The 26178-nt window shown below is 37.0% G+C and overlaps 2 protein-coding genes across 2 annotated transcripts; one reads left to right on the forward strand and one right to left on the reverse strand.

Moving 5' to 3' along the window:
* The first annotated feature begins 8 nt into the window (after window positions 1-8).
* LOC128189920 (transcription elongation factor SPT6-like) lies at window positions 9-25902 on the forward strand. The gene is made up of 35 exons (XM_052861731.1): window positions 9-114; window positions 435-635; window positions 2660-2853; window positions 4180-4372; window positions 5740-5824; window positions 6126-6219; window positions 6766-6852; window positions 6977-7165; window positions 7801-7902; window positions 9455-9544; window positions 9734-9873; window positions 10155-10381; window positions 10775-10904; window positions 11225-11375; window positions 11696-11791; window positions 12028-12126; window positions 12505-12648; window positions 12951-13193; window positions 13497-13709; window positions 14162-14299; window positions 15028-15323; window positions 15610-15817; window positions 16001-16148; window positions 16328-16476; window positions 16869-17009; window positions 17136-17242; window positions 17392-17480; window positions 17581-17696; window positions 22876-22998; window positions 23410-23570; window positions 23762-23952; window positions 24136-24204; window positions 24395-24561; window positions 24717-24876; window positions 25203-25902. Exons 2-35 carry the CDS (start codon window positions 452-454, stop codon window positions 25430-25432), a joined length of 5154 nt encoding a protein of 1717 aa, XP_052717691.1. The 5' UTR covers window positions 9-114; window positions 435-451; the 3' UTR covers window positions 25433-25902.
* Window positions 17826-21922, reverse strand: LOC128189938 (uncharacterized). The gene is made up of 2 exons (XM_052861766.1): window positions 21917-21922; window positions 17826-19754 (listed from the first exon to the last, which is right to left on the reverse strand). Exon 2 carries the CDS (start codon window positions 19748-19750, stop codon window positions 19220-19222), a length of 531 nt encoding a protein of 176 aa, XP_052717726.1. The 5' UTR covers window positions 19751-19754; window positions 21917-21922; the 3' UTR covers window positions 17826-19219.
* Window positions 25903-26178: the final 276 nt, after the last annotated feature.

The following is a 26178-nucleotide window of genomic DNA, read 5'->3' on the forward strand; positions in this document are numbered from 1 at the left end:
GAATCAAGGTAAAATTTTCTCCGACACTGTAGTTTAAAAAAAAGTCGAGGAAGACTCGAGAGAGATTTATATTGCGTGCTTTTAAAAATATTTGTATTTCCTTGGAGTAAATTGGTAATTAATGTTTCTGGTTTTAGAGTTTTTGTTTGGTGTAAATGTTATTTTTATCAAATAACAGAATGGTTAGTAATGAAAGCTATTTGGGGCTCTCTTATTGTTCTTGAAGTGAGTGAAGTGAATATTCCCCAAAAAAGAGAATTGAATGTTTGGTTCTTTTCCTTAATGAAGTATCTATGGTACTTGTCACTTAGCTATACCAGTAAAGAAAATCTAAGTCACTTATGTCATTCCACTTTATAACGTGAATCGTCTGATTCGTGATACATTTATCAATACTTATGCTATAGAGAATCACTGTACATTACTATTTGTAGATAAGGGGTCCCTCGTCATGGATTTCATGGAGGACCAAGCAGAGGAGTCGGATGTTAATTCTGAAGATGAAGGGGGAAGGTCCGATGTCTCGGGATCGGGCAGTGAGGCAGAAGGGAAAACAAAGTCAAAGAAAAAAGCCAAGAAGAAGAGTCGACAAATCATATCTGATAGTGAAGAAGAGGATGAAGAGGAAGAAGATGGTAATGAATTAGATCTGTAACTAACATCTCGCACATTAATTAGATCTGTTGTAACTAACATCTCACACATTAATCAGATCTGTAACTAACATCTCACACATTAATTAGATCTGTTGTAACTAACATCTCACACATTAATCAGATCTGTAACTAACATCTCGCACATTAATTAGATCTGTTGTAACTAACATGTCACACATTAGTCAGATCTGTAACTAACATCTCACACATTAATTAGATCTGTAACTAACATCTCACACATTAATTAGATCTGTAACTAACATCTCACACATTAATTAGATCTGTAACTAACATCTCACACATTAATTAGATCTGTAACTAACATCTCACACATTAATAAGATCTGTAACTAACATCTCACACATTAATTAGATCTGTTACTAACATCTTATACAATAATCAGATCTGTAACTAACATCTCACACATTAAGCTGTTGCTTTTGAGTGTCCTGAATATGTCTAATGCAATAAAACCTTGTACTTTTGCAAGCTGCAGATCTAGCTCTACAGAAAAATTTAGGTTGACATCCCAAACAGCTACAGTAATATCCATACAGAAAACTTGCAATACAGTAAAACTCCTTTTGTACGAACACAGATATAGCAAATTATTGGATATAGCGAAGCTTTTTTTGAGTCCCCTGTAAAATTCTTAACAAATATTTGCAAAACTTTATCGTTATAACGAACTCAGATATAGTGAACAGATTTTATGTTCCATAGAGGTGAAAAATAGCAAAATTTAACACTTTTATAAAGAATTTCTTTACAGTTAAAAAGTTTGCACCACCATTTAACATAATAGTTTGAATGAATTTATTTTCATAAATATTTTTCAATTCATAATCCGATTATTAAAGGTATTAAAGTGATATATTTTTATTTTAAGCCTTAATTAACTAAAATTATAGTCTGGTGAAAAAAACATGTATATAGTAAATTTGCTATAGTTATTCTTACGAATTTGTTATATGGATATAACGAATTACGGATATAACGAAGTGAATTCCTTAGTTCTCCGGACTTTGCTATAACCGAGTTTTACTGTATACTTGAGCTAGGTTTGGACTGATTTACCTTATTTCTGAACACAACCACAGATCTGCTGTTTTATTAGTATTTTGGTCTGCATAGACTAGAAGATGTTTGATGTGTTGAAAATTAAATATACCGGTAGATCAGATTGCAATAACTCTTACCTATTGAAAATACCTAGTACATGAACTCAGGTGTAAGAATTTGAATGATCTAGGAGATCAAAAGCAATTACCGGTAACAACAGAATACTATAAATGTTAAGTCCTTTTTCTTCTCAGGTAAACCATTTAGGTCAACATCACTTTGTAGTTTATGATGAGGGAACAGAATATCATATAAATGCAATTCAAAAAGCAGAAAATGTAGATAATAAAAAATAAAGTGATGGCCTTTTCAACTCAAAAAGCTGCCTAACCACACTAATGTACCCATGGAATGACATCCTAACCACACCAATGTACCCATACAATGACATCCTAACCACACTAATGTACCCATGGAATGACATCCTAACCACACTAATGTACCCATGGAATGACATCCTAACCACACCAATGTACCCATAGAATGACATCCTAACCACACTAATGTACCCATGGAATGACATCCTAACCACACTAATGTACCCATGGAATGACATCCTAACCACACCAATGTACCCATAGAATGACATGCTAACCACACTAATGTACCCATGGAATGACATCCTAACCACACCAATGTACCCATGGAATGACATCCTAACCACACTAATGTACCCATAGAATGACATCCTAACCACACTAATGTACCCATGGAATGACATCCTAACCACACCAATGTACCCATAGAATGACATCCTAACCACACTAATGTACCCATAGAATGACATCCTAACCACACTAATGTACCCATAGAATGACATGCATTTTCTGTAGAAAATTTTTTTTTGTTGTATTTGATCTAGACTTTTCTTTTGACAACAGAGGAACAAATAAGGAAGGAGATGGAAGGCTTCATCAAAGACGAAGACGATGAAGAAGAGGAGGAAGAAGGTGATGAGTCGGGCAGTGAGACTGGGAAACGTAAACACGAGGACTCAGAGGAGTCAGACGACCAGCTGGAAGACGAGGACTACGACCTCATCGAGGAGAACCTGGGGGTCAAGGTCAAGAGAAAGGTAAGGGGGACAGGTTACACCTAGAATCCATTAACGTTTGATTTCTTAACTAATTACTGTAACTGGTAATATAAAATTTGTGTAATACAGTTTAAATTGATTTTTAAGGCGTCGAGCTAATGCTCGACAGCCTTCTAGCGATCGTCTGGATTGGCAATCGTCCAAATTCACGCGCTGCACCGCCTTTTAAATGCGCATAAGAAATAAGTTCTTTAAAGTATTAAACGTATTTCAAGATTTTTATTCCATTTATCAAACTAAATTGTGTACAAAAAAACCAACTTGACCTACCTGGTTATTGACAACTCATTGCATGAGTATAAATGTGTATAATCAAGAAATGGCGGATGAATACAATCAGGTGTAAACATTCACTAAATATTATTTTAGTTTATCGCTTACATTTTAATTGGAGAACGTGCCCGATAGAAATAAAATTTGCGATGTAAATTTATTTGTTATCGGGCACGGTCTCCAAAATAAATGTAAGCGATAAACGTATCTAGTGATTTTGTTGCTAAAAATAAACACGATAATGCAGTTGATCTGGTCGAGCATTTTAGATAGCACGTGTTGTGGATTTGTTTGTAAACAACAGTATAGTACCATAGGGAATCTTGTTTCAAACGGGAATTGAAATAAATAAAAGTATGTTTAATTATTATAATTAGGGACATACTGTTAATGTATTCAAATCATGAACCTGTGAAAATTGTTTAAAGAAAATAATTTATTTTTAAACTTTGAAATTTCTTCGAATTTTGTAAACATAATGAGTTATTGAATTGTAAAAGCACCAATACCTATTTTATATGAAAATAAACTTATTTTTGTTTTTAAAGCAGCACAAAACATAATTCATATACTTCTCTATTATATGTCTAAAATTATTTGATATACGACTATTAAATTAACAGAAATTCATTGATATCATTCTATATAAAAGAAAAAGTCAGTTCGACGCCTTTGTGGCCGTTCCGGCCTTTGATTTAATGTAAAGTATTGGAAAAAAAGAGAGGGTGTATGGCATATATAAGATTTGATTTAGCACAATTTTTGAGGTACTTACTTGTACAAAGATACACTAGATATAGTGGAGTGCTTCATTCAACCGAAGCTTTTTTTCTACCAAAACTGGTAATTAGAACAGACAGCCAAATGTTATACATTCACTTTAATGACAAAGAAGGCTGGTACTTTCTTAGAATTTCACAGAATATTTATAGTAAAAGAACAAACAGATAAACTTTACAGGTAATGTAGAAAAAGTTGCCTTAAACATCAAGACAGGTATACTATTTTTAATGTATTTTGTTTTGTTTTTAGCCAAAACTGAAAAGAATCCGAATGGTATCAGATGAGGAGGATTCGGATAAAGATGAAATGAATGAGGAGAGAGAGAGGGACGCCCTCGCGGACGAGTTGTTTGACGGTGAGGCTGATGACTCTGAGGCCCCTCGGGAGCGAGTCGCTAACGAGTTTGACAGCCTCGATGTGGATGAAGAGGAAGACGAAGATGGTAAAAATAAAAACCGTTCGAATTCTGTTTGAAGTTTTTCATTAATATATTTAAGGTGGCTCTATACACCCACAGTTTATTCCAATTTTCAATAGCAGACCACAAAACATATACTTATCAAATATTAAAATGACGATAGGGATACTATAGGTAATTTTAAAGAATTTTTTAATGTTTTTTCGTGTTTTTGTAAAATATTTTTTAAAAAGACAGCTATCAACAAATAGAGAGAAATTATTTTGTCATATGATGGATATTTCCTTTGGACACATAAAAAAAATATAACACTTCTTAACATACAAAAATGTTATTATTGCAATTTTTTTTAGTATTTCCCCAAAACATAATTTTTCATATTTTCTTACTCTGTTGACAAATCATCTGAAAAAGTTGCTTGGTGTTATAAGAAAATGTATTTTAATAAATGTGACATAAAAATTTGAATGAAAACCATTGCAAATAAACACAAAAAAAAATTTAAATTTTATTTGGTATGAAAGTTCCTCATGTAAGGGTTATCGTTCCTAAGTCCCAAGGCCCAAACACCTTGGGGACTTTTCATTTCTGAGTTGAAGAAAATTTCCTAAATATAATGTTGGAATGATAAATACATACATATTTCATTATAGACTTTGCCCTGTATAAGTGAATAAATTCGTTTTAATGCAAAACTAAGTTAAATAAATAAAGGGGAACATTGACTAGGCTAATAGGATTTATGTATCCAAACCTGAGAGAAATTCAAAGCAACCCTCTCATCCCCGTTAGGTGTCGATATTAATGTGCAATTAAAGTATATTATAATTGAAATATTTTCACCTGTTTAGAATTTTCTTTCACGGTATTCAACCAAAAAATACGTTTCAGAAATTTTTGGAAAGTTAAAAAATTTATTGTTCTCAATGGGAATCGAACTCATGACCTACTGGTTTGTAGTGAACCCACTAAACCACTGCGCTACGGTGTAACATATCGAAGATGCTAAAGAAACTTTTTTAAAATTTATACTTGATTTTATTGTTTATTTCGATAAATAATACCACACAACGTGAAGGTGTCACATACCACATTACTTGTAAGTAATGAATTTTCCAATTATCAAATTAAATCTATCCATTTAACAAATTTTTCAAAATAGCGGTTCCCATACAATTCACCTCAGTTTAAATCAGCCAGTACCGGAAATGCATGTTTCCAGATTTACTTTTATGCGTACTGCGTCATCAAAAAGTGGTGTATAGAGCCACCTTAAACAAAGACAATAAAACTCAAAACTTTTTTAAATTTTCATTAAATGTTTTAAGGGTTTTATGTACTAGAATGTATGTTCAATTTGAAAATAAAAAGATTTTAAATTCTCTATACAGACATGGATAATTTCATTGTTGATGAAAATGGGGAGCCGATTAAAAACAGACTGAAGAAAAAGAAGCACATAATCCACTCGGACTCGTAAGTTGTCTTTAGGAACTATTGTTCCAGATCTACATCTACATGCAGTTCACAACACAAATATAGTCTATATGTCTATATAAATCTTTGAGATATAAAAAGGAATTTTATTTTGGTGGTCAATGAATATTTTTATTGGACAATAATGTAAAAAAAAATATATAATAACCAAAGTAATTTAGTAAACAATATTTGGTCATCTACCATTACACAATCAATGCACATCTACATGCACTCTAATACTGTGTTGGTGAATTAAATTTGTTGAGGTTGAGTGCTTAAAAAACAATTTAATTGTCAGAGCTCTACAAGAGGCCCAGGACATCTTTGGAGTGGACTTTGACTTTGATGAGTTTGGTTATGGGGAAGAGGATGAATTTGAGGAGGAAGATGAGGTTAGCTTAATACCTGAAAGTGCACAGATAGAGTGTACATGCCCATGGAAATGAAAAGTGATAAAGATATCTTTACACGAATATTAAACCAAAGAGTCTGAAAAGTGGTAATGATAGGTAAAATACTTCCACGTAGGAATTATATTTATATGTTCAATTTTATGATAAAATTATCTGACCTTCTAGTATATTTCACTGAGAGTTTGCTTGTTTCTGACCAATGGTTAGAGGTGAATTTAAGGACAAAGTTTAATGCCATCATAACAACCCAGTCGAAAAGTGTTCATACTCATAGAAATTAAAAAGAAAAATTAAATGAGATTTATTGATATTATAGGGGTCTGAAAGCGGTGTAAATACATAAGATATTGAATAATAGGAATTGTCTCTTCGTGTTGTTTTAAATAAAAGTTATCAAATCATGTAAAATTGAAAGTTAGTGTGTTTGTTTCTGAATAATGATTAGAGGTGATTTAATGACAGGGACAAAGTTTGATGCCTTTATATTTTAGCCAAGTCATCCATGTATGTGTATTTGTATTCCAGTATGATGAAGATGGTGAAGATGAGGAGGGAAGACCCAGGCCCAAGAAAGGGGGCAAGAAGAAGAGTCAGAAGAAGACAATATACGAGGTGAGAAGACAAAGGGCATCATTTTAAATTCAGCTACACATGTTTGTGTTCAACGGAAATAGAAAATTGATATCATTGTGTTAGTTGTGACATCAGTCTATTCTTTAAAATTTATTTTTTGCAGGCTTTTGAACCATCAGAAATAGAGCGAGGATTTTTCACAGACCAGGATAACGAGATTCGTGTGACTGACATGCCTGAGCGATTCCAGCTACGACAGGTCCCAGTGAAACCGACGGAGGAGGGAGAGATAGAGGAGGAGTCAGAGTGGATCTACAAACAAGCCTTCTCCACTCCCCCCACCTCACAGCAGGTAGGGAACATCTCAAAACATAGGATACTACTACAAACAAGCCTTCTCCACTCCCCCCATCTCACAGCAGGTAGGGAACATCTCAAAACATAAGGATACTACTACAAACAAGCCTTCTCCACTCCCCCCACCTCTAAGCAGGTAGGGAACATCTCAAAACATAAGGATATTGCTATCATAAAGCCTTATCCACTCCCCCATCTTACAGCAGGTAGGGAACATCTCCAAACATAAGGATACTACTACAAACAAGCCTTCTCCACTCCCCCCATCTCACAGCAGGTAGGGAACATCTCAAAACATAAGGATATTGCTATTAAAAAGCCTTATCTACTCCCCCATCTTACAGCAGGTAGGGAACATCTCCAAACATAGGGATACTACTACAAACAAGCCTTCTCCACTCCCCCCATCTCACAGCAGGTAGGGAACATCTCAAAACATAAGGATATTGCTATTAAAAAGCCTTATCCACTCCCCCCATCTTACAGCAGGTAGGGCACATCTCAAAAACTAAAGATTTTACTATACAAAAGCCTTCTCAACACCTCCGACCTCCCAGCATGTAGGGCATATCTCAAAACCTAAGTATATTACTATAAACAAGCCTAACACCCTGTATGCTTGGATTGTAGAACCTTCTAGAGCAGGAGTCGGGGACCTACAATCGGCGGGGACCTACCATGATCAACAAGATCAAGAAAGCTATTGACTTCATGAGGAATCAGCACCTAGAGGTAGATACAGTAGCAGCTTGCATTTAAAAGTTGCTTCTTGAACTATATACATGTATACCATTAATGCTGGTTAGAATTGTAAACATGTTTTGACTTTGATATCATGTTTGAATTGCATTTTGAAGCTGAAAAATTGTGTTCTAATTTAACATTAATGCTATGAAGTTTATTGAATTTTGTATAGAACTGACGTTGTACCAAGCAGGGTAGTCATTATACCCCCCGCAAACGAAGTTTGGGGGGGTATATAGGAATCACCTTGTCCGTCCGTCCGTCTGTCCGTCCGTCCGTCCGTCCGTCTGTCCGTCTGTCTGTTCGATTCGTGTCCGGTCCATATCTTCCTTATGGAGAAACATTAGAAGTTCTTACTTCATACAAATATTGCTTATGACCTAAGGGTGTGTCATGACCTTGAACCAAGGTCATTTGGGCAAGGTCAAGGTCACCAACAGAAAAAGTGCAAAATTCGTGTCCGGTCCATATCTTTCTAATGGAGAAACATTAGAAGTTCTTACTTCACACAAAGATTGCTTATGACCTAAGGGTGTGTCATGACCTTGAACCAAGGTCATTCGGGCAAAGTCAAGGTCACCAACAGAAAAAGTGCAAAATTTGTGTCCGCTCCATATCTTTCTTATGGAGAAACATTGTAAGTTTTAACTTCACACAAAGATTGCTTATGACCTAAGGGTGTGTCATGACCTTAACCCTAAGGTCATTCGGGCAAAGTCAAGGTCACTGACAGAAAAAATTGCAAAATTCGTGTCCGGTCCATATCTTTTTAATGGAGAAACATTGGAAGTTCTTACTTCACACAAAGATTGCTTATGACCTAAGGGTGTGTCATGACCTTGACCCAAGGTCATTTGGACAAGGTCAAGGTCAATGGCAGAAAAAAGTGCAAAATTCTTGTCCGGTCCATATCTTTCTTCTGGAGAAACATTGGAAGTTCTCAGTTCACACAAAGATTGCTTATAAGCTACGGGTTTGTCATGACCTTGACCCAAGGTCATTTGGGCAAGGCCAAGGTCACTTGCAGAAAAGTATAAAACTCGTGTCCAGTCCATATCTTTCTAATGGACAAATATTGGAAGTTCTTAATTCACATCTAGAATGCTTATAACCTGAGAGTATGTCATGACCTTGACCAAAGGTCAATTGAGGAAGTTCAAGGTCATTGTTTAAAAAAATCGGGCTCAGTATACCAATAATTCAAAATGTTTATATTAAGTGGCTGCTTGACATGTGGATTTTCTTTTGATTCGAGTCATGTTTGTTAACATGAGGATGCAAATGTCCTCATGCATTAACAGTTAACTTGAACTAAAATGGAATTTAAAGAGTAAAAATTGGTTTGTGTACTCATATAAGCATTAACAGTTTTAAAAAATAGAGCAGTTGTTATTTATAGAAAATGGACGATGAAATAGATTCATTCAATATTTCTATAATAGAAAAAATACATGAGTTATATGATTTTTCTTAGCGGGGGGTATCAATTGTGAGCTTGCTCACAGTACCTCTAGTTCATTGTTGTTGCATTATTTTGTAGGTTCCATTCATCGCCTTCTACAGGAAAGAGTATGTGGAGTCTGACCTTAACATCAACGACCTCTGGAAAGTGTGGCAGTGGGACGAAAAGGTGGGGAGCTCTCTCTCTTTCTCTCTCTCTCTCCCTCTCTCTCTCTCTCTCTCTCTCTCTCTCTCTCTCTCTCTCTCTCTCTCTGTTAAAAATACCCTTTTAGGTATTAGGGGTTTTATTACTTCAACTTTGTGTTGGTTGGATCATAAGTACACTCTATCTTCTATCTTCTATTTCTGTTTTTTCCAGTGGACACAACTCAGGACCAGAAAGCAGAATTTAATCAAGTTGTTTGAGAAGATGCAGAACTATCAGTTTGACACGAACTCTGACCCTGACAAAGTCCTGGAAACAAATGTACGGCCACTGACCGACGAGGATCTAGACAGGTGAGAGGAGAGTAGAGCTTCGGGAGGGGAGGGGGGGGGGGGGGCATAGCTAGGAAGGGAGGCAAAGAAACTTATTTTATTTGGTGCTGTGTTTAAATTCATGCATGGTATTAAGTTCCTAAGAAAATCTTGTTTTGCCTTATCTGTGACTGTCCAACTTGATTAACATCTGTATTCTAATCTGATCTTAATAAACATCTTACGATGTTTTTAAAACAGATTTACTGTTTTTGCTAATATGAAGAATGTGCAATCAATGTATTTTCATGATTTTGTTACAGAGTAAGAAATGTCCAGACAATGGAGGAACTTAAGGATGTGTATCAACATTTCCTGCTGTATTATGGCATGGACATCCCCAAAATGAAGATGGCTCAGATGAAGAAAAAGTCGGACGTCGAGAAAGAAGATGGTGAGGCGGAGCCTGAACCAGAAATCGAGCCAACTGACACCATTAAACACGCCACACGAAAAACTGGCTACAACATCTGTCAGGAGAAAAAAATAGGTCAGTGCTCTAAATATGGAAAATAATAGGTCAGTGCTCTAAATAATGGGAAAAATGGTTAAAACATCTGTCATAAGGGAAAAAAAGGTCAGAACTATAAGTAACAAAAATTAAAAATCTGAATATAATGTCTGTCAAAAAAGATTAATTAAAGCTAGCAGTTGTAAATTTTATTTGTAAAAGTATATAAAATTAGGTATATGTACATGTACAAAGATTTCCTGCATACATTTACATTGCACAGATGCTTGTGGTAACAAAAAACATGATCAGGTTAACAAATTAAATGAGCTAATGATGTTTATGATGGAGTCGTGTTCCTGTCATTGTATGCTATATTGTGTGTGTCCTGCTAGATCACTTCCTTTTACTTGTGTCTTGTTTGTTCTGTAGATGACATAGCTGAGAAGTTTGGGTTGACCCCTGAGCAGTTTGGAGAGAATTTGCGAGATAACTACCAGAGACATGATGTGGAGCAGTACCCCATAGAACCGCTGGAGCTGGCCAAAGAGAAGATCTGTAGGTAGGTGAACAAAATAAATGGAGGGTGGAGGGGGGTATAACTGGCCGAGGAGAAGTTCCATAATTAGACCCAGTTCGAAGGAGTATTTATAGCTACATTTTGGTTGCAGTAATGTTTGATGATGTTATGACAGTAAGGTATGGGCATTATCTTTGACATTTTTTGGCAGTTTTATAACTATCTACAAGTGGATTTGTGTGAGTTAGTTAAAAAGCATTTAAAATGCCAAAATTAGGACCCAATTAAAATAACTTGCTTTATTTTAGTTTGATAGTTATTACTCCAAGTGAACAAAAATGTTTCTCGTTATTTATTTGTAGCCAGTTCCCCACAGAAGAGGAAGTGTTGCTAGGGGCGCGTCATATGGTCGCCATGCAGATATCCCACGATCCCACGGTGCGACAGGTCGTGAGGCAGGCTTACTTTGAGAGAGCCAAGATAGCAGTTCGACCCACCAAGAAAGGGATAAAGGTAAAACATTGGACTCTGAGATGGCAAGAAATTCACTGGAAAATCTCAAATTCATGAACAATTATGTAATACAAATGTATTGGAATATGTTAAGCGTTCAGTTAAAAAAAATTCAAATTAAACTGTAAGAAAACAAACGATGGCTAGAAAAATGATGCAAAAATATTAAATTAATAAATATGATGATATGTTGACTCAGAGGTGCAATATTCTACATAATTAACTACATGTAACCACTTAATTTTTGTTGAAATAAAATGGCACATTTTTATACACCTGTACTTGCTTTGTAAATGTAAAGTTCCTTTGATGTGTTGCAGGAGATAGATGAGTCTCACGCCTGCTTCAGCATGAAGTATCTCAAAAACAAACCTGTCCGAGATCTGAAGGACGAGCAGTATCTCAAACTCGTCACAGTAAGTCCCAGCTAGAAAACAAGAAAATCTGCATTGAGTTTGAACAAAGAATTTTATCTATGTATTTAAGTATGTAGTATGAGGAAGAACTTCATTCAAAACTTCAATTTTAATTTAAGGATGGAAAAGATCAAAGAATTCATATGAGTTTTTAATGTTTGAAGATTGCTCATTTGATGTGTGTGATGTTTGAATCTTGATCATAAGATGTAAATGTGTTAATTACTGCAATTTAGGCGGAAGAAGATCGATTGATCACCGTGTCTTTCTCTATCGACGGAGAATCGGAGAACACCCAGACATACTACGAAGAAATCAGGCAGCTGTACTACAGGGTCAGTATGTCTACAGATTTATATACAATATTTACCAGTCAATTAAAATAGTGCAAAAATTTTAGAAGTGGAATGGGAGGATTGCCTTCTGATTTTACATCACATACCTGATAAATGCAGCCAGTGTATAGTTTTGATGACTATTTACCATGGGCAGATAGCATGTAAACTAATTCATGGCTAGATAGAATTGCATGTTTGTTGGTTGTAATTTTACTTAGAAAATATTCACAGAGGTATAATAAAATAATTTATGTATTCTTATTTTGGTTTTATTTATGATATATGTGTTTTGCAATATATGGAAAATCATTAAGAGGTAAAATCTTGATAAGTCACATTTGTAGATTGTCAGTGAATGTGAATGCTTTGTTGTAGGATGAGTTCAGCCACTTGGTCCAGCAGTGGAACTTACAGAGAAGTCAGGCCCTGGAGCGGGCCCTCACCAAACTGTTGTACCCTCAGATGGAGAAGGAGCTCAGGGCCAAACTACTGTCCGAGGCCAAGGACGGCATTGTTAAGGTCAGACAAACACTCGCTATATGTGTATCAGGATATAAGAGGGAGGGATAGGCAAATAAAAGTTGTTTTTCTTACTGTAGTATTGATTTTTGAGTTTTGTAAGATTTTGAATCTTGAGACAGATTCGGATATGAAATTTATATCTCATTCTTGTCAGTATCATCTTTATTGTTTTCCATGGTTTCATAATGCTTCTTTTAATTGGCCGCTTGTGGCTGATGTTTGTTTTGATTGGTCATTTGTTATTTAAGTTTTTTTTTGATTGGTTGCTGTTGTTGAAGTTTGCTCTGATTGGTCTGTAGGCATGCTGTAGGAAGCTGTATAACTGGCTGAAGGTGGCTCCGTACCAGGCAGACCAACAATTAGAGGACAACAATTACGAGGACGAGGGCCTGCGTGTCCTCGGGATCGGCTACTCCACGGACAAGGACACCGCGGCCTTTGGGGTGCTGATTGATGCCGAGGGTCAGGTGACCGACTTCCTACGACTGGAGTACCTTTGTATGCGGAAAAACGCATTCAGGGAGGTGGACCGAAAGGGAAAGGTAGGGAATACATGTAGTTATGGTTAAAGAGAAGTGATCAAACATTGCAATAGGAATGTTGGAAAAAAATGTAAAACTTTTCCAAAAAACTGTAGAGAATCTTCATTCACATTTATGTTTTAAAGATTTCTTTTATCTTTTTCTAAAAAGACTAAGAAACTTCAGTCTCATCTTGTTATTTTACAGAAAGTCACATTAATTTTAGCGTCAAAATTTGTCACTATATTTACAGGAAATAACCTTACAAAATCAACTGAATTCATTTAATTCTGAATTTATCAAATCATATCAATGTTTTTAAAGGAAAATGACCTTTCCAAACTGAAAGAGTTCATTGCAACAAAGAAGCCCCATGTAGTGGCTGTGACTGCAGAATCCAAAGAAGCTCTGCGGATCGTGGAGGAGGTCCAGCGGTTAATCCAGGAACTGACGGAGGAGGCGGAGATGCCCGCAATCAATGTGGAGCTGGTGGATAATGAAGTGGCCATGGTGTACGAGAACTCCAACAAAGGGCAGGTAAGTCTCAGGGAGATGTACGATTAAGGAATGATTATTTTCAATGGAAACACTGATGTCCACCGATTTGTAAGTCTCAGGAGCATGTACAATCTGGAGATGAGATTAGCGGACACTCTCATTTGCACAGTTTTAGAAGTCAAAATTGTCATTCTTGAGATCAGTGTTTGATTTTGTGTTTTGTTTTTCTCTGCCAGTCACATCCCTGACAGTTAGATGAAATCAAATTTTTAATTAATGGGTATATGATGCAGTTTTGTACCAATAAGGAAAAAAACAAAACACAGTTAAATCAAATATGCTTAATTTGAGTAATTTTTTTTCTCTCAAGTCTTACAGAATCTTGTTATTTCTCTGTTGTAAAAAATATCCCATAATTTCAAATTAGATTATTTGTCCCTGTCATTTCGTTATAGGTAGTTTTATACTGTAGCTTCTTATTTTGGTTTCAGAGTGACTTTCGTGAATACCCCGTGGTTCTACGTCATGCTATATCCGTGGCTCGTCGCCTCCAGGATCCACTCATTGAGTTCGCTCAGCTGTGTAATCCCGACGAGGATATCTTATGTCTCAAGTATCACCCCTATCAGGTAAGTTCTGTTTAGAGTAACAGTACAGAGGAGTAAATTAACTTCTACAAGTAGGTCTTATGTCTCAGTACCATCCTGTACAGGTAGGTTTTAGGTATTTGTAACAGTTTGGAAGAATAAATGAACTTCTAGATATTAGAGAGGCTGAGATTTCCAACATGTATGGGTATGTGTACGTGAACTAGGGGAATCACCTAAATTCTTTGCGTATTACGTCATCAGTTTTTGTGATGACAGAGTTTCTACACGTTCTCTAAACATGTAGAGTGTCATCTCCACGTAAGTACAAACGTGTAGCTTTTTACAGCAAATAAAATATTATTGATGAGTGAATATAATCTTGTGATGCATTATATAGATTTTTAAACTTCCTTTGCATAAAAATTGATAAGAAATTCACAATTTATGTGGATTTAATTAAATAAATTCATGTCACAAAACTGTGTCGTTTTACGTCCGCGTTTATATCATACAAGTTAAGAAATTTCAACTGATAAATTACAAAATTGTGTATGTGTTGTTTTAACACACGTACGCGTACCCGTACTCGTTTTAAATCTCAATCCTTCTATTTCTTTCATGGTGACTTCTTTATAGCATTCATGACATTATGGAAAAGAAAGTTTACTTTCATAGAAATTATCATATTGAGGTGTTGGTGCAAATCTTTGGGTACATCAAGATTAAATGATCATAAACTTACTTCCTGTGTGTGTCTGTTACTACAGGATCAGATTCCCAAGGACGTGTTGTTGAATGCCCTGACCCTGGAGTTTGTGAATCGTGTGAATGAGGTGGGTGTGGACATTAACCGAGCCCTTGCTCATCCCCACACCGCCCCCCTCGTACAGTTTGTGTGCGGGCTGGGGCCCAGAAAGGGAGCCCATCTGCTAAAGATTCTCAAACAAAATAACATTCGGCTGGAGAACCGAACCCAGCTAGTCACCCTGTGTCACATGGGTCCCAAGGTGTTCATTAACTGTGCCGGCTTCATCAAGATCGACACGTTCAGCCTGATGGACAGGTGAGCCACCATTCCCCCTTGTAGACAATATGCTTTGTTGAGTAGACAATATGCTTTGTTGAGGCATGTATTAACAAAACATTGAGAACAAACAATTTTACTGTGCACATGTAGATTATCATTTTTCATTGATTTCAAACATGAATGAAAATCATTTTAAAGGATATGCTTTGATCTTCTGTATTAGCAGTTTTGTCAGCCAGCTTAAGATGTGTGGTAGTTTACTTGACTTTACAATGTTTATTAGTGTAATTGTTTAATTAGATCCTGGTTGTGTGTTTTACAGCACAGACTCGTACGTGGAGGTCCTGGATGGATCTCGAGTTCACCCCGAGACCTACGAGTGGGCTCGTAAAATGGCGGTAGACGCTCTAGAGTATGACGACACGGCCGAGGATGCTAATCCAGCAGGTGCCCTGGAGGAAATCCTGGAGAGTCCGGAGAGACTGCGGGATCTGGATCTGGACGCATTCGCTGAGGAGCTCGAGAGACAGGTAGGGGAGGGAACTCTGGGAATTATTGATTCTCTTATTAAAAGTCACGTTTATGATGCATTACAAATATGCTTGTATTTTATTTTTAGCTCAAATAATGTGCAATGAGTACAATAAAATACATTTTTGATACAATCTCAAGTGATTACCATTAATTACATGATGCTGCTTGCTATACGTCAGGGTTACGGAGATAAACATATCACACTGTACGACATCCGAGCTGAGCTGAATCACCGTTACAAGGACCTCCGTACGCCGTACAGGTCCCCCCTCAATGAGGAGCGGTTCAACATGATCACCAAGGAGACACCTGAGACCTTCTTTGTGGGTGGGTGATGTGCTGTTACTTCATTTTCTGACAAGCTGTTGAAGACACTTTAAAGAATATAATTAATATTTTCTGTCAATATAGAAGTTACTCTTATACTTAACAAGTCTCAAGTAAAATTGAATGTTGTGTTGATGCAACGATATTTTAATGATTTATAAATTAACTTTGGTCTATAGGTAAACTGGTTCTTGGTCGAGTAATTGGTATTGCCCATCGACGCCCGCGGGGGGAACAGCTGGATCAGGCTAATCCAGTCAGGAACGATGACACTGGACTGTGGCAGTGTCCGTTCTGTAACCGAAGTGACTTCCCGGAACTCAGCGAGGTAACTTGTCTCCTGTCTATTTTGATGAGGAAACTTTTTTTCACAAGACTTAATGAATTCATGTGATAACCTTAGACCTTACAACTAATGATTGATGGCAAACTTTGATTACTTTTCATACTGTGCTTTCATCAGTATTCTTTAAATAACAATTTCATGGATTTCGTTGTCAAGATGATCCACAAAATTAAATTTTTATTGAAGTGCAATTTCTTATAACAAATTATATTGATGAATCATTGTCTACAAATTTATATATTCTTGAATCTTTGATATTTATTGAATCCATTAAAATTGATGTCCTTGAATATTGATGAAACTACAGTACCTCATTCCTAGGTAGATGTGATAAGATGTGAGAACCCTTGGTCTAATTTTTATACCTTCCACAGGTGTGGAGTCATTTTGACGCTGGAAGTTGTCCTGGCTCAGCAGTGGGTGTCAAGATAATTCTGGACAACGGGGTGAACGGGTTCCTACACACCAAAAATATCAGTGACAAACACATCAAGAGCCCCGAGGAAAGGGTCAAGGTCAGTCGTAGGTCAAGGATATCTGAGACTAGTGTCAGAGGGTTCTCATTGATTTTTAGATAAATTGCAGTCATTTTACTGGGAGTTCGTTTCTAGAGACTGATTTTCTGGTTGTTGATATTTCAGCCCGGAATGACGATACACTGTCGAATCACAAAGATTGACATCGACCGGTTCCAGGTGGATCTGACGAGTAAATCCTCGGACCTGATAGACCGAGACAACAACTGGAGGTGATTATTGTAGTTAGAATCTGTCACAAGATCAGTCTCCTTGCTGCTCTGTAAAGACAACTGTAACAGGGCTTATTGCCCTGAATACTTAGACGTTCAGTTGGCCTTTTCTAATGCTAGTTACTCTATGTGGTGTATTCTTTTTATAGGCCACCGAAAGATCTGTACTACGATCAGGAGCAAGAAGACAAAGATAAGGAGAAGGAGGAAGAGAAAGTGAAACACAAGGCCAGGCAAAGTAGGTTACATCTCTCTCTCTCTCTCTCTCTCTCTCTCTCCTAAAAAATTGGTTGAAAGTAAATTAGAAAATTGATTGTTTTCCATGTTGTTTTTGACAGCATATGTAAAGCGAGTTATTGCACATCCTTCTTTTCACAATGTGGGATATCGTGAGTGCGAGAAACTCCTGGAGAGTATGGATCAAGGGGAGGCAATTATCAGACCCAGCAGTAAGGTAGAGTTATCTTTCTTGTTCTCTTAAATTTGTGGAAAGATTGAGGGGAAAGACAAACAGTGAGGGGGAAAAGAGAGAAAGAAGGCCGATTAGTCAGGATATACAGTGTATAGCCAATCTAGATATTTTTCTTAATATTTTGTTAAATTTTGCTATCTTAAATAATGATGTTGGGATTTCCATGGATTAATCACAGCGATTTGGTCCTGATCCTCATTTTCTGTATTAAGGTGGAATAACACCCTGGGAAAAGTCACTCAAATTAACAGTAATTTTTTAATTATGAAAAATATAATGATGAATAGACTGTACATGTCAAATAAGCGAAAATTTTGCAGTAGGGGATAAAAAAAAATTAATATCCAAAAAATTCACTTCACTAAGTAACAACACAAGCCCCTGCGGGATTCGAACTCAAGATGTACAGATCACAAGTCCGACACTTTATCCACTCGGCTATGTAGTAAGTTGCACATCGCTGCTATAAAATCATCTTAATAAAACGAATGTCGTTTCGAGCAGAGGTCAGCCATGTTGTGATGATGTGTAATATTCCACCTTCAGTATTTTTACCCCAGTATTTTGAATCGCTGGATATTCTGAAGTTTTTTCTTGGTCCCATGGAGTTAAAACAAGTATAACTGTTTGTCATATAATTTGAAGGAAAGTACAACTCATGTTTTATATCACCTGGAATTCAATATGCATGTAGCAATAGAAAGAATAACTATGAGAGATTTTATTTTATGTGAAAATATTTATTTTTTGCCTTCCTTGATGCAGCACAAAACCTTTCCTTATCCAGTAGCTAACACTTCTGTGAGAAATACTGCTGTGGTGAAGATATAGAATATTCTTAGTAATGAAACAGGTGTAGAAAATAATGACCATGAAAAAGCATAAAGTGAAAAATGAAATTGCATCTTGTCCTCAAAACACTTTTGTTTTAGGTCCAAAAAAAATGTCGTTGGTTTGAGGACTACAATTCAATTTCAAGTTCTTTATTAACCAATTAAGGGCCCCCAAGGGGCAACATGAAGACTGTACATACAACATACTCTCCAGTACTGAAGTTTTTGGTCAATTTATATCTGTTTAACAATATAAAGTATCAAACTGTGTGAAAATATAAAGGTTGCAGCATTACATACAATGAAAAAGTACTTGGCATGATATTTAACATTCTGTTTTGTGTCAGAAATAATAATTGTAAAATCTGGTTGTAAAGCTGTAAACTTGAATGAAGTCAATGAAAGCTCTGACTTAAACTATTCCACCACATCCCATCTGTACCAGAAATGTCAGACAGAGGGGACTGGTATGTTGACTGTTAAAGCACAGATATATTCACAATCCACAACATGAATTACATTTATCTTCACACTGAGATTCCTGTTGCCACAAGACATTGTGCACGAGCTTGGTACCACCCTCCTCTTATTAATCAAGATGTGTACTAGCACTGCAATAGTACATGCCAGGATAGCAACAAGTTATTGTTACACTGAGCTTGGTACCGCCCTCTACTTCAATAAATGTACTAACACAGCTATAGTACATCCCAGGATTACGACTTGTGCTATGAACTTGAACACGGTGACACAGTAGTTGAGTTTCTTGCTGTGTCTCTCCGAGATTACACAACAATACAGACACTGCCCCACCCCCCGGACGATCAGCTCCATCAGGGCCCACGCGGCCTTCACGAACTGGATCCAGTGGATCAGACTCCGCTGATGGATCGCCACGGTCAGTGCCAGGCAGATCTGGGGCACGTCCTCCACCCAGGTGGTTACCGTGGAGACAGTGTCAGCATAGAGACAGGGACCCCGGTCAGAGAACACCTCAAAACCCAGGTTAATTATTTCAAATATAAAAGAAAAGGTTCCCACGACACCAAAGGCCAGGACAAGCCACTTTAGATGGATGTTCTGTGTGACGTATTCGTCGTCTGTCTGATGGAGCTGGGAGAAGAAGAACCAATCACAGGCCAGATCAACCATCTCCATGACAACCACCACCAGCATCAGGCTCCATTGTCTGCAGTTTCCCATCTTCCTGGAAAAGAGAGAATATTGTTTAAGGATTTCTTTTGGTGAAGAATGCCTGTTTAATCACTTAGAACTATGCAGCTGTAGAAATAAATATCTTTAAAAATATGGAGGGAGGTCATTGGTGTCCACTCTACTATCATTTATTAAGAAAAAAGGTTGTCATGAATGTTTGAGTGAAATTCACATTAAACTGTTGAATAGAATTGTTTTTGCCCAGTTTTAATTTTTCCCTATTTATGCCCCCCTTTGAAGAAGGGAGGGCATATTGCTTTGCTGCTGTATGTCTCGGTCGGTCCACCAACAGTTTCTGATCATTTTCTTCGCAGAGAATAAACATATTGAAATGAAATTTGGTGTGCAGGTTTATCATGATAATATCTAGATCAAGTTTGATTTGGGGTATGATAGAGCCATTTTCGACAGAGTTGTGGCCCTTGGACTTTGAAAAATTCCCGTTATTTTCAGTTTGTGCTCATTTTCTTTGCAGAAGATAAATATATTGATATGAAATTTAGTATACAGCTTTATCTAAATAATATCTAGGTCAAGTTTGATTTTGGGTATGATAGAGCAATTTTCCATAGAGTTATGCCCCTTGGACATAGAAAAATTCTATTTATTGCAGTTTTCGTTTATTTTCCTGGCAGAAGTTGCACATATTAAAATTTGGTATACAGATTAATTATGATAATATCTAGGTCAAGTTCCAAATTGGGTACGATTGTGAAATTTTCAAGAGTTTTCTGATCCTTGGACTTAGAAAATTTCCAATTATTTGCAGTTTACGTTCGTTTTCTTTGTGGATGTTTCCAAGGGAAGGGGCATAAGTGTTTCACAGATATCTCTTGTTATATTAAAGTCTTGTCAAAAGGGTTCAACATTTTGAAATTAGGTGTGGTTTAAATTTGCGTACTGAGGGCATATGTCCAAGTATATTCTTTGTATTTTGGGGCTCAACTTAGTTGCCACTGTATTGATTATTAAGTTTTAAGCACTTGTTTAAAGGACTTGGAATATTTCTGTGGATGTCACATATGTGAACACCTGTTTAAGGAAGTTCAATTGTTTACTTTGGAATTTATAGAGTTAGGCTTCTGTATTGTAAATAAAACCAGGCATGCAGCTTCTTGGTCTCTAGCTGTATACTGTGGAATCATTAAATTTTATGGTGGCTCAATTTTCGTGGAATTCGTGGGTACATCAAAACCACAAATTAACATCCTCCACGAATTAATAAATTAGGGTTATGAAGTCATATTTCCTTTAATGTAGGTATAAGAAAATACATGAATTTTAAACTACATCCCCAAGAACCTATGAAATTTCAGCAATCCACGAAAATTGGCCTCCACGAATTTTATTGATTCCACAGTAGTTCTTGTGTTTGAATGTTTTCAGATTACGTTTCAATACAGAGCAGGACTTCAAGTAATAAATCCACATGAATTGAAGATATTTTTGTTATTGTAAAGCATGCCACTTTCATGGTCAAGTCTCACAACATGAAAAAAAATTTTATGATGTGTAATTTGGAAATACCCTGTACCTTTTCTAGATTTATAGGCCTATATGTATTTGTACTTTGCTCAAAGATAATAACATGTATTTATTATCTTTTTGTTGAATGTAAAATGGATAAGTGTTGGGCATAAATGTAAAAGAATAAATGGGTGAAAATAATGATGGAGAAGATGGATGAGTGTTAAGATATGAATCGTGTCATCAGTCAGATTCACAAACTAACTGTTGCTGTACATTCCTCAGTGTGAGTCAACACAGGTTGTAATCTAGTTTCTTCTGGGTTCTATTAATAGTAAAAAGGTGGGACAAAAAAATAAAGCAATCTGAGAGAGAGAGAGAGAGAGAGAGAGAGAGAGAGAGAGAGAGAGATTTTCTCCAATATCAACAAAAACATTTCCAGTGATGTAATCCATTTCTCTTTCTGTTTAGCCTATTTTCACTTTGAAACAAAAAAATTCATATTACAGTAATGGAGTTAATCTTCAATAAAACATGTGTGTACAATGAAAAACTGATGTTAATGGAGGTTTACAATATAACTGACTACACATAAGGTGGTGAGTAATTAGTGAAGCAGTTAAATGTGTTAGTGCCCTGTCACGCCCTGAGCTATACCTACATTGTAGAGCCTAACTACTCACTGACCTTGTCTGGGGGGATTCTGTCTCGCTCCCTCACTGACTCTCGGCAGAGTGAGGAGGCTGTTTACATTCAGACTCTGACCAGAGGAATCGCTGTTTATCTTGTCACAAACACATTGCCCCAGAACTTGTGTAGCCTCTGAGAAATCATAAACTAACCCCCACAGAGTTGATATTCCTTTAGTGTAAGGTCAGCGGTTTAAAAACCTGATGTTCACTCAAGTGGAACGTCAAGTTGTGATTATCACAGGTGTAATATCCTACCTGTGTTCATATCTTTTTCTCCTATATGATATGTATGAAGATTATTATTTAATGTGAGATATGTTATATACTTTTCTAAAAAAAATCTCTCCACCCTTCTACCACTTGATGTGGTTATGATTTATGACTAGTGAGAGAAAGAGCAACGGAAATGTCCCGGTTTCTTCCCACTATCTTCCGAGGGTGGCCCTGACCTCACCAGTCCAAAAAGAGAAAAAGCAACAGAAATGTCCCGGTTTCTTTCCTCTATCTCCCGAGGGTGGCCCTGACCCGATTTCTTCCCTCTTTCTCCAGAGGGTGGCCCTGACCTCCTGAGGGTGGCCCTGACCTCACCAGTCCACTCATTAAGGAGGCTTGATAGTCAACAAATTAACCATCAGATCAGCAAAAAGTTTAGCTATAAACTATTATTTAATGAAGGAAAATCCATATATTGTATTTTTAAAGCTGGGCATTTTCCTATAATTTTATATAGAGCTTTTCTTCTTATGCAGTCTAAAAATACAAAAGACACAAGATTAAGATAGAGATAGAAATTAAAAATAAAAATCCATATACAGACTGAATATGATGACTCTATGTTAGTACACAAGTGAGGATGTTTAAGGAATGCCTTTAAAATTGAAATGAAGTGTGAGCAATATTATAATTCTAAGTAATTTTAGATGTCTGTTACCTTTTGTTTGACCTTTTTTTTAGGGGTCAGATCACTTGACAGTCACATGGAAGGTGGCGGATGGAATAATGCAGCACATAGATGTCCGCGAGGAAGGCAAGGAGAACGCCTTCAGTCTGGGATCCTCCCTCTTCATCGGCTCAGAGGTCAGTATAGAAGTAATAAAGGGTGGAGGAGAATCAAGTCACCAGTAGATACTGTCCATTCCGCACTGAACTGGAGGAATTGTTATCTGTATAAAACTTTGAAAAGCATCTTTTACAGAGCTTTTAATCTCGCTATTATTTGTTCTGACAGTTGTGAATTATAAGTAATAGTAACAAAAGTTTGGCACACATGATTTTACATTAAAACAGTTTGATAGTTTGATACATGTACAAAGCAGAGGTATTATGGAATTTTAAACTCATGTAAAATAGAAAAATTACAGTAAACACAAATGTCTGCCATACAAGGCTGGGGTTTTGCTTCAAAAGTCTAAAATAAAAAGACTTTTTTTTAATTCCTAAAAAAAAAATTACAAAATTAAGTTTTAATGAAGTATGGTGTTTTTTCAGGAATTTGAAGACTTGGATGAAATCATCGCTCGGCACATTCAGCCAATGGCAGCCTTTGCCCGAGATGTGATGAACTTCAAGTATTACAAGGAGTCAGATGGAGGAAAGCGTGAAATTCTAGAGAAAATCCTCCTGGAGGAGAAAAAGAAGGGACCCTCCAGGTAAGGTTCATTCCTTTATGTGGAAATATCTAGTCAGATATTGGTTTGTATTTTTGTCAAATTTGATTTATCTTATATTTAACAATTGCTATAAATCTTTGTGGAATTGATGCTTTGATAATTGCGTGTTCTGACATTATATTCATGCATCACTCTCCAGATGGATTTAGCAACAGCTATCTCTTTTTCAGGATTCCCTATTACCTGACCCTAACAAAGCAGTACCCCGGGAAGATTATGTTATCGTACATGCCCCGAATAAAGCCACGGCATGAATACATCTCCATCACCCCGGACGGACTGAGATATCGTCAGCAGAACTTCCACTCCCTAAACTCTCTGATGCGCTGGTTCAAGGAGCACTTCAGGGACCCCATTCCTGGTAAACCATCCACTTTATTTTTTTTTTATACGTTTAAAACACTGTAAATTCTAAATATACTTTATTAAGTATGATTTTTCTAGAACTAGACCAATGTGAATACTCTTCCAGTGGTTTAAGTGGATAATTTTTTCATATTTTCACACTGACCCCCTTGATTCACAGACTCTTACACTTTGACAGGTACCCCAGCCAGTGCCAGAACCCCCGTCCCTGGCTCCAACTTTGCCACACCCAGCATTAATCTTCAGGGTAAGAACTGTCACAGAACAAAGTCTCTGACTTACAATAGCCTGAAGTTTTTGGACTTCTAAGACTTTAAATCAATTAAAGGGAATCATGGTTTAGAAACAACAAACATTGTATCTTTACTTGGCTTCAAATTGACTGACTTGATTTTCTTACAAAACGTTCTGTCAAATTGACTTGTGTTTCCTTACAGGAGTGGATGCAGCAACAATCCAGAGAGCTGCTGCAGGGTTGCCAAGCAACATCTACAACACTCTGGCTCAGGTTGCCAGTGCCACACCCCGAGTGTCCAGGATGACCCCTGGAGTCACACCAGGAGCTACCCCTCAAGTGGCCGGAAACTTCACCAATTTTAATGTGGTCAGTTCAATTTAATCTCTAGCTTTAAGGCAATTGTAAAATTGCAATTTTCAATGATATAAGATGAATATGGAAGTATTGTACATGCCATATCACAATTGCTCAGAAGGAATGAATGAGTCATGACCTTTCACCTCATCACTTAATATTTGTAGCCAATGGGAACACCTATGATGACTCCAATGATGACCCCATCACATCCAATGACAACACCAGCCAATCAGACAGCCCAGACTCCCTCATACAGGCCCACCCCCAGGGCTGCTACTACCCCAGCGTGGCCGGGAGCAACCCCCAAAGCTACACCCAGGATTGGTGAGTAGTTGATATATAGGTTGTCACACTGTTTAAAATTTTCCTTGAAGCAAAATGAGTCTAAACTTTTCATTCTAGATTTTGTTAATCCTTCATATACAGTAACGAAGAAATATCATTAAAACCAAGGCTTCATTCATTTAATAGGTGTTCGTTTTTCTTTTGTGAATATTTATACGGTCTCTATAAACAGGTAGTTATCTTCCATGGCTGCTTAATTGGAAAATTAAAGAAAATCCAATGAATATGAAGAGTTCCCACCATGATGGTTTCTTACCTTTCACAAAATATCACTTCAAATAACTATTACACATTTCTTGTTTTAGGTTCCACCACTCCCCAACATCAGGGGCAGACCCCCCGGGCTGGACCAAGTGCAGCAGGGATGGACTGGGCCAAGGCTGCCCAGATGTGGGCCAAGCGATCGGGCTCCACCAAACCGGGCACCCCCAGGCATGGACAGAGCCCCCGGGGCGTGAGACCCTCTCCCCGACCCAGTCCTCGACAAGAAGGATACGGGGGTGGGGACTCTACCCCCCTGTTTGATGAGCGATGATCTGTTGGGGGCTGATGTATTGTACAGAACAGATATTTGTACATTGTGTTATATTTATGTGAAATCATGAAGTGAGTGAAAGAGAACTCTCCGCCATGTTTTCTACGAGACCTGCCCTATTGGAGGAGGAATGGATACTCGAGTCCTCGGGGGCGATTAGTCAGCTCTTGTGGTGATTAGTCAGCTCTTGTGGTGAGAAGTGCTTTGTGTGGGGATGGTCAGGGATTGATCATGACCTTGACCCATGAGTGGGACAGCTGACGACCTACTTTGTAGACCTTCCTTACATGTTGTAGTATTACTGTTTGTAAGAGCTAATGTCCACAGGGATTTTTTCTAAATGCAGAACTTTCTACAGAAGCCAGGCTAGTCTGTAGCTCACATTGTATCACATTTATTGCATTTTTCTTTTATAACTGAATGAAAACAGATTTCATATGTGGTCAAAAAATAAAGATATAAAATAAAAATTTTATGTAAAATTTGTTACGTAGAAACAAAATTGTTTATGTGTGCGCACATTCACTTTGTACCTTGATATATCGTTTATATAAATACATAACGTCTATGAAGGCAGGTTTTGCAGCAAGGGTCGTGGAAAATGAGAAAGGGGAAGGGTAGATCCCCCATATTTTGGCAATGCATGTCCTTTTTACTTGTTATGTCGCTATTATTTATCCTGCCATTATTTATCTAGCCCTTTGAAAATATTGGTGTCGCTAAAACGCGGAACGGAATGGAATACG

Source organism: Crassostrea angulata, chromosome 6 (assembly GCF_025612915.1).
Source record: "Crassostrea angulata isolate pt1a10 chromosome 6, ASM2561291v2, whole genome shotgun sequence".
NCBI lineage: Eukaryota > Metazoa > Mollusca > Bivalvia > Ostreida > Ostreidae > Magallana > Magallana angulata.

What these genes read in the sequence shown, in the direction of transcription:
- LOC128189938 (XM_052861766.1), bottom strand. Translation starts at nt 19,750, where the DNA reads ATGGGAAACTGCAGACAATGGAGCCTGATGCTGGTGGTGGTTGTCATG.
- LOC128189920 (XM_052861731.1), top strand. Translation starts at nt 452, where the DNA reads ATGGATTTCATGGAGGACCAAGCAGAGGAGTCGGATGTTAATTCTGAA. An exon ending in AGGTGGACCGAAAGGGAAAG is followed by an intron (nt 13,194 to 13,496) that starts GTAGGGAATACA and finishes ATGTTTTTAAAG; the next exon opens with GAAAATGACCTTTCCAAACT. An exon ending in CTTCAGGGACCCCATTCCTG is followed by an intron (nt 23,953 to 24,135) that starts GTAAACCATCCA and finishes ACACTTTGACAG; the next exon opens with GTACCCCAGCCAGTGCCAGA.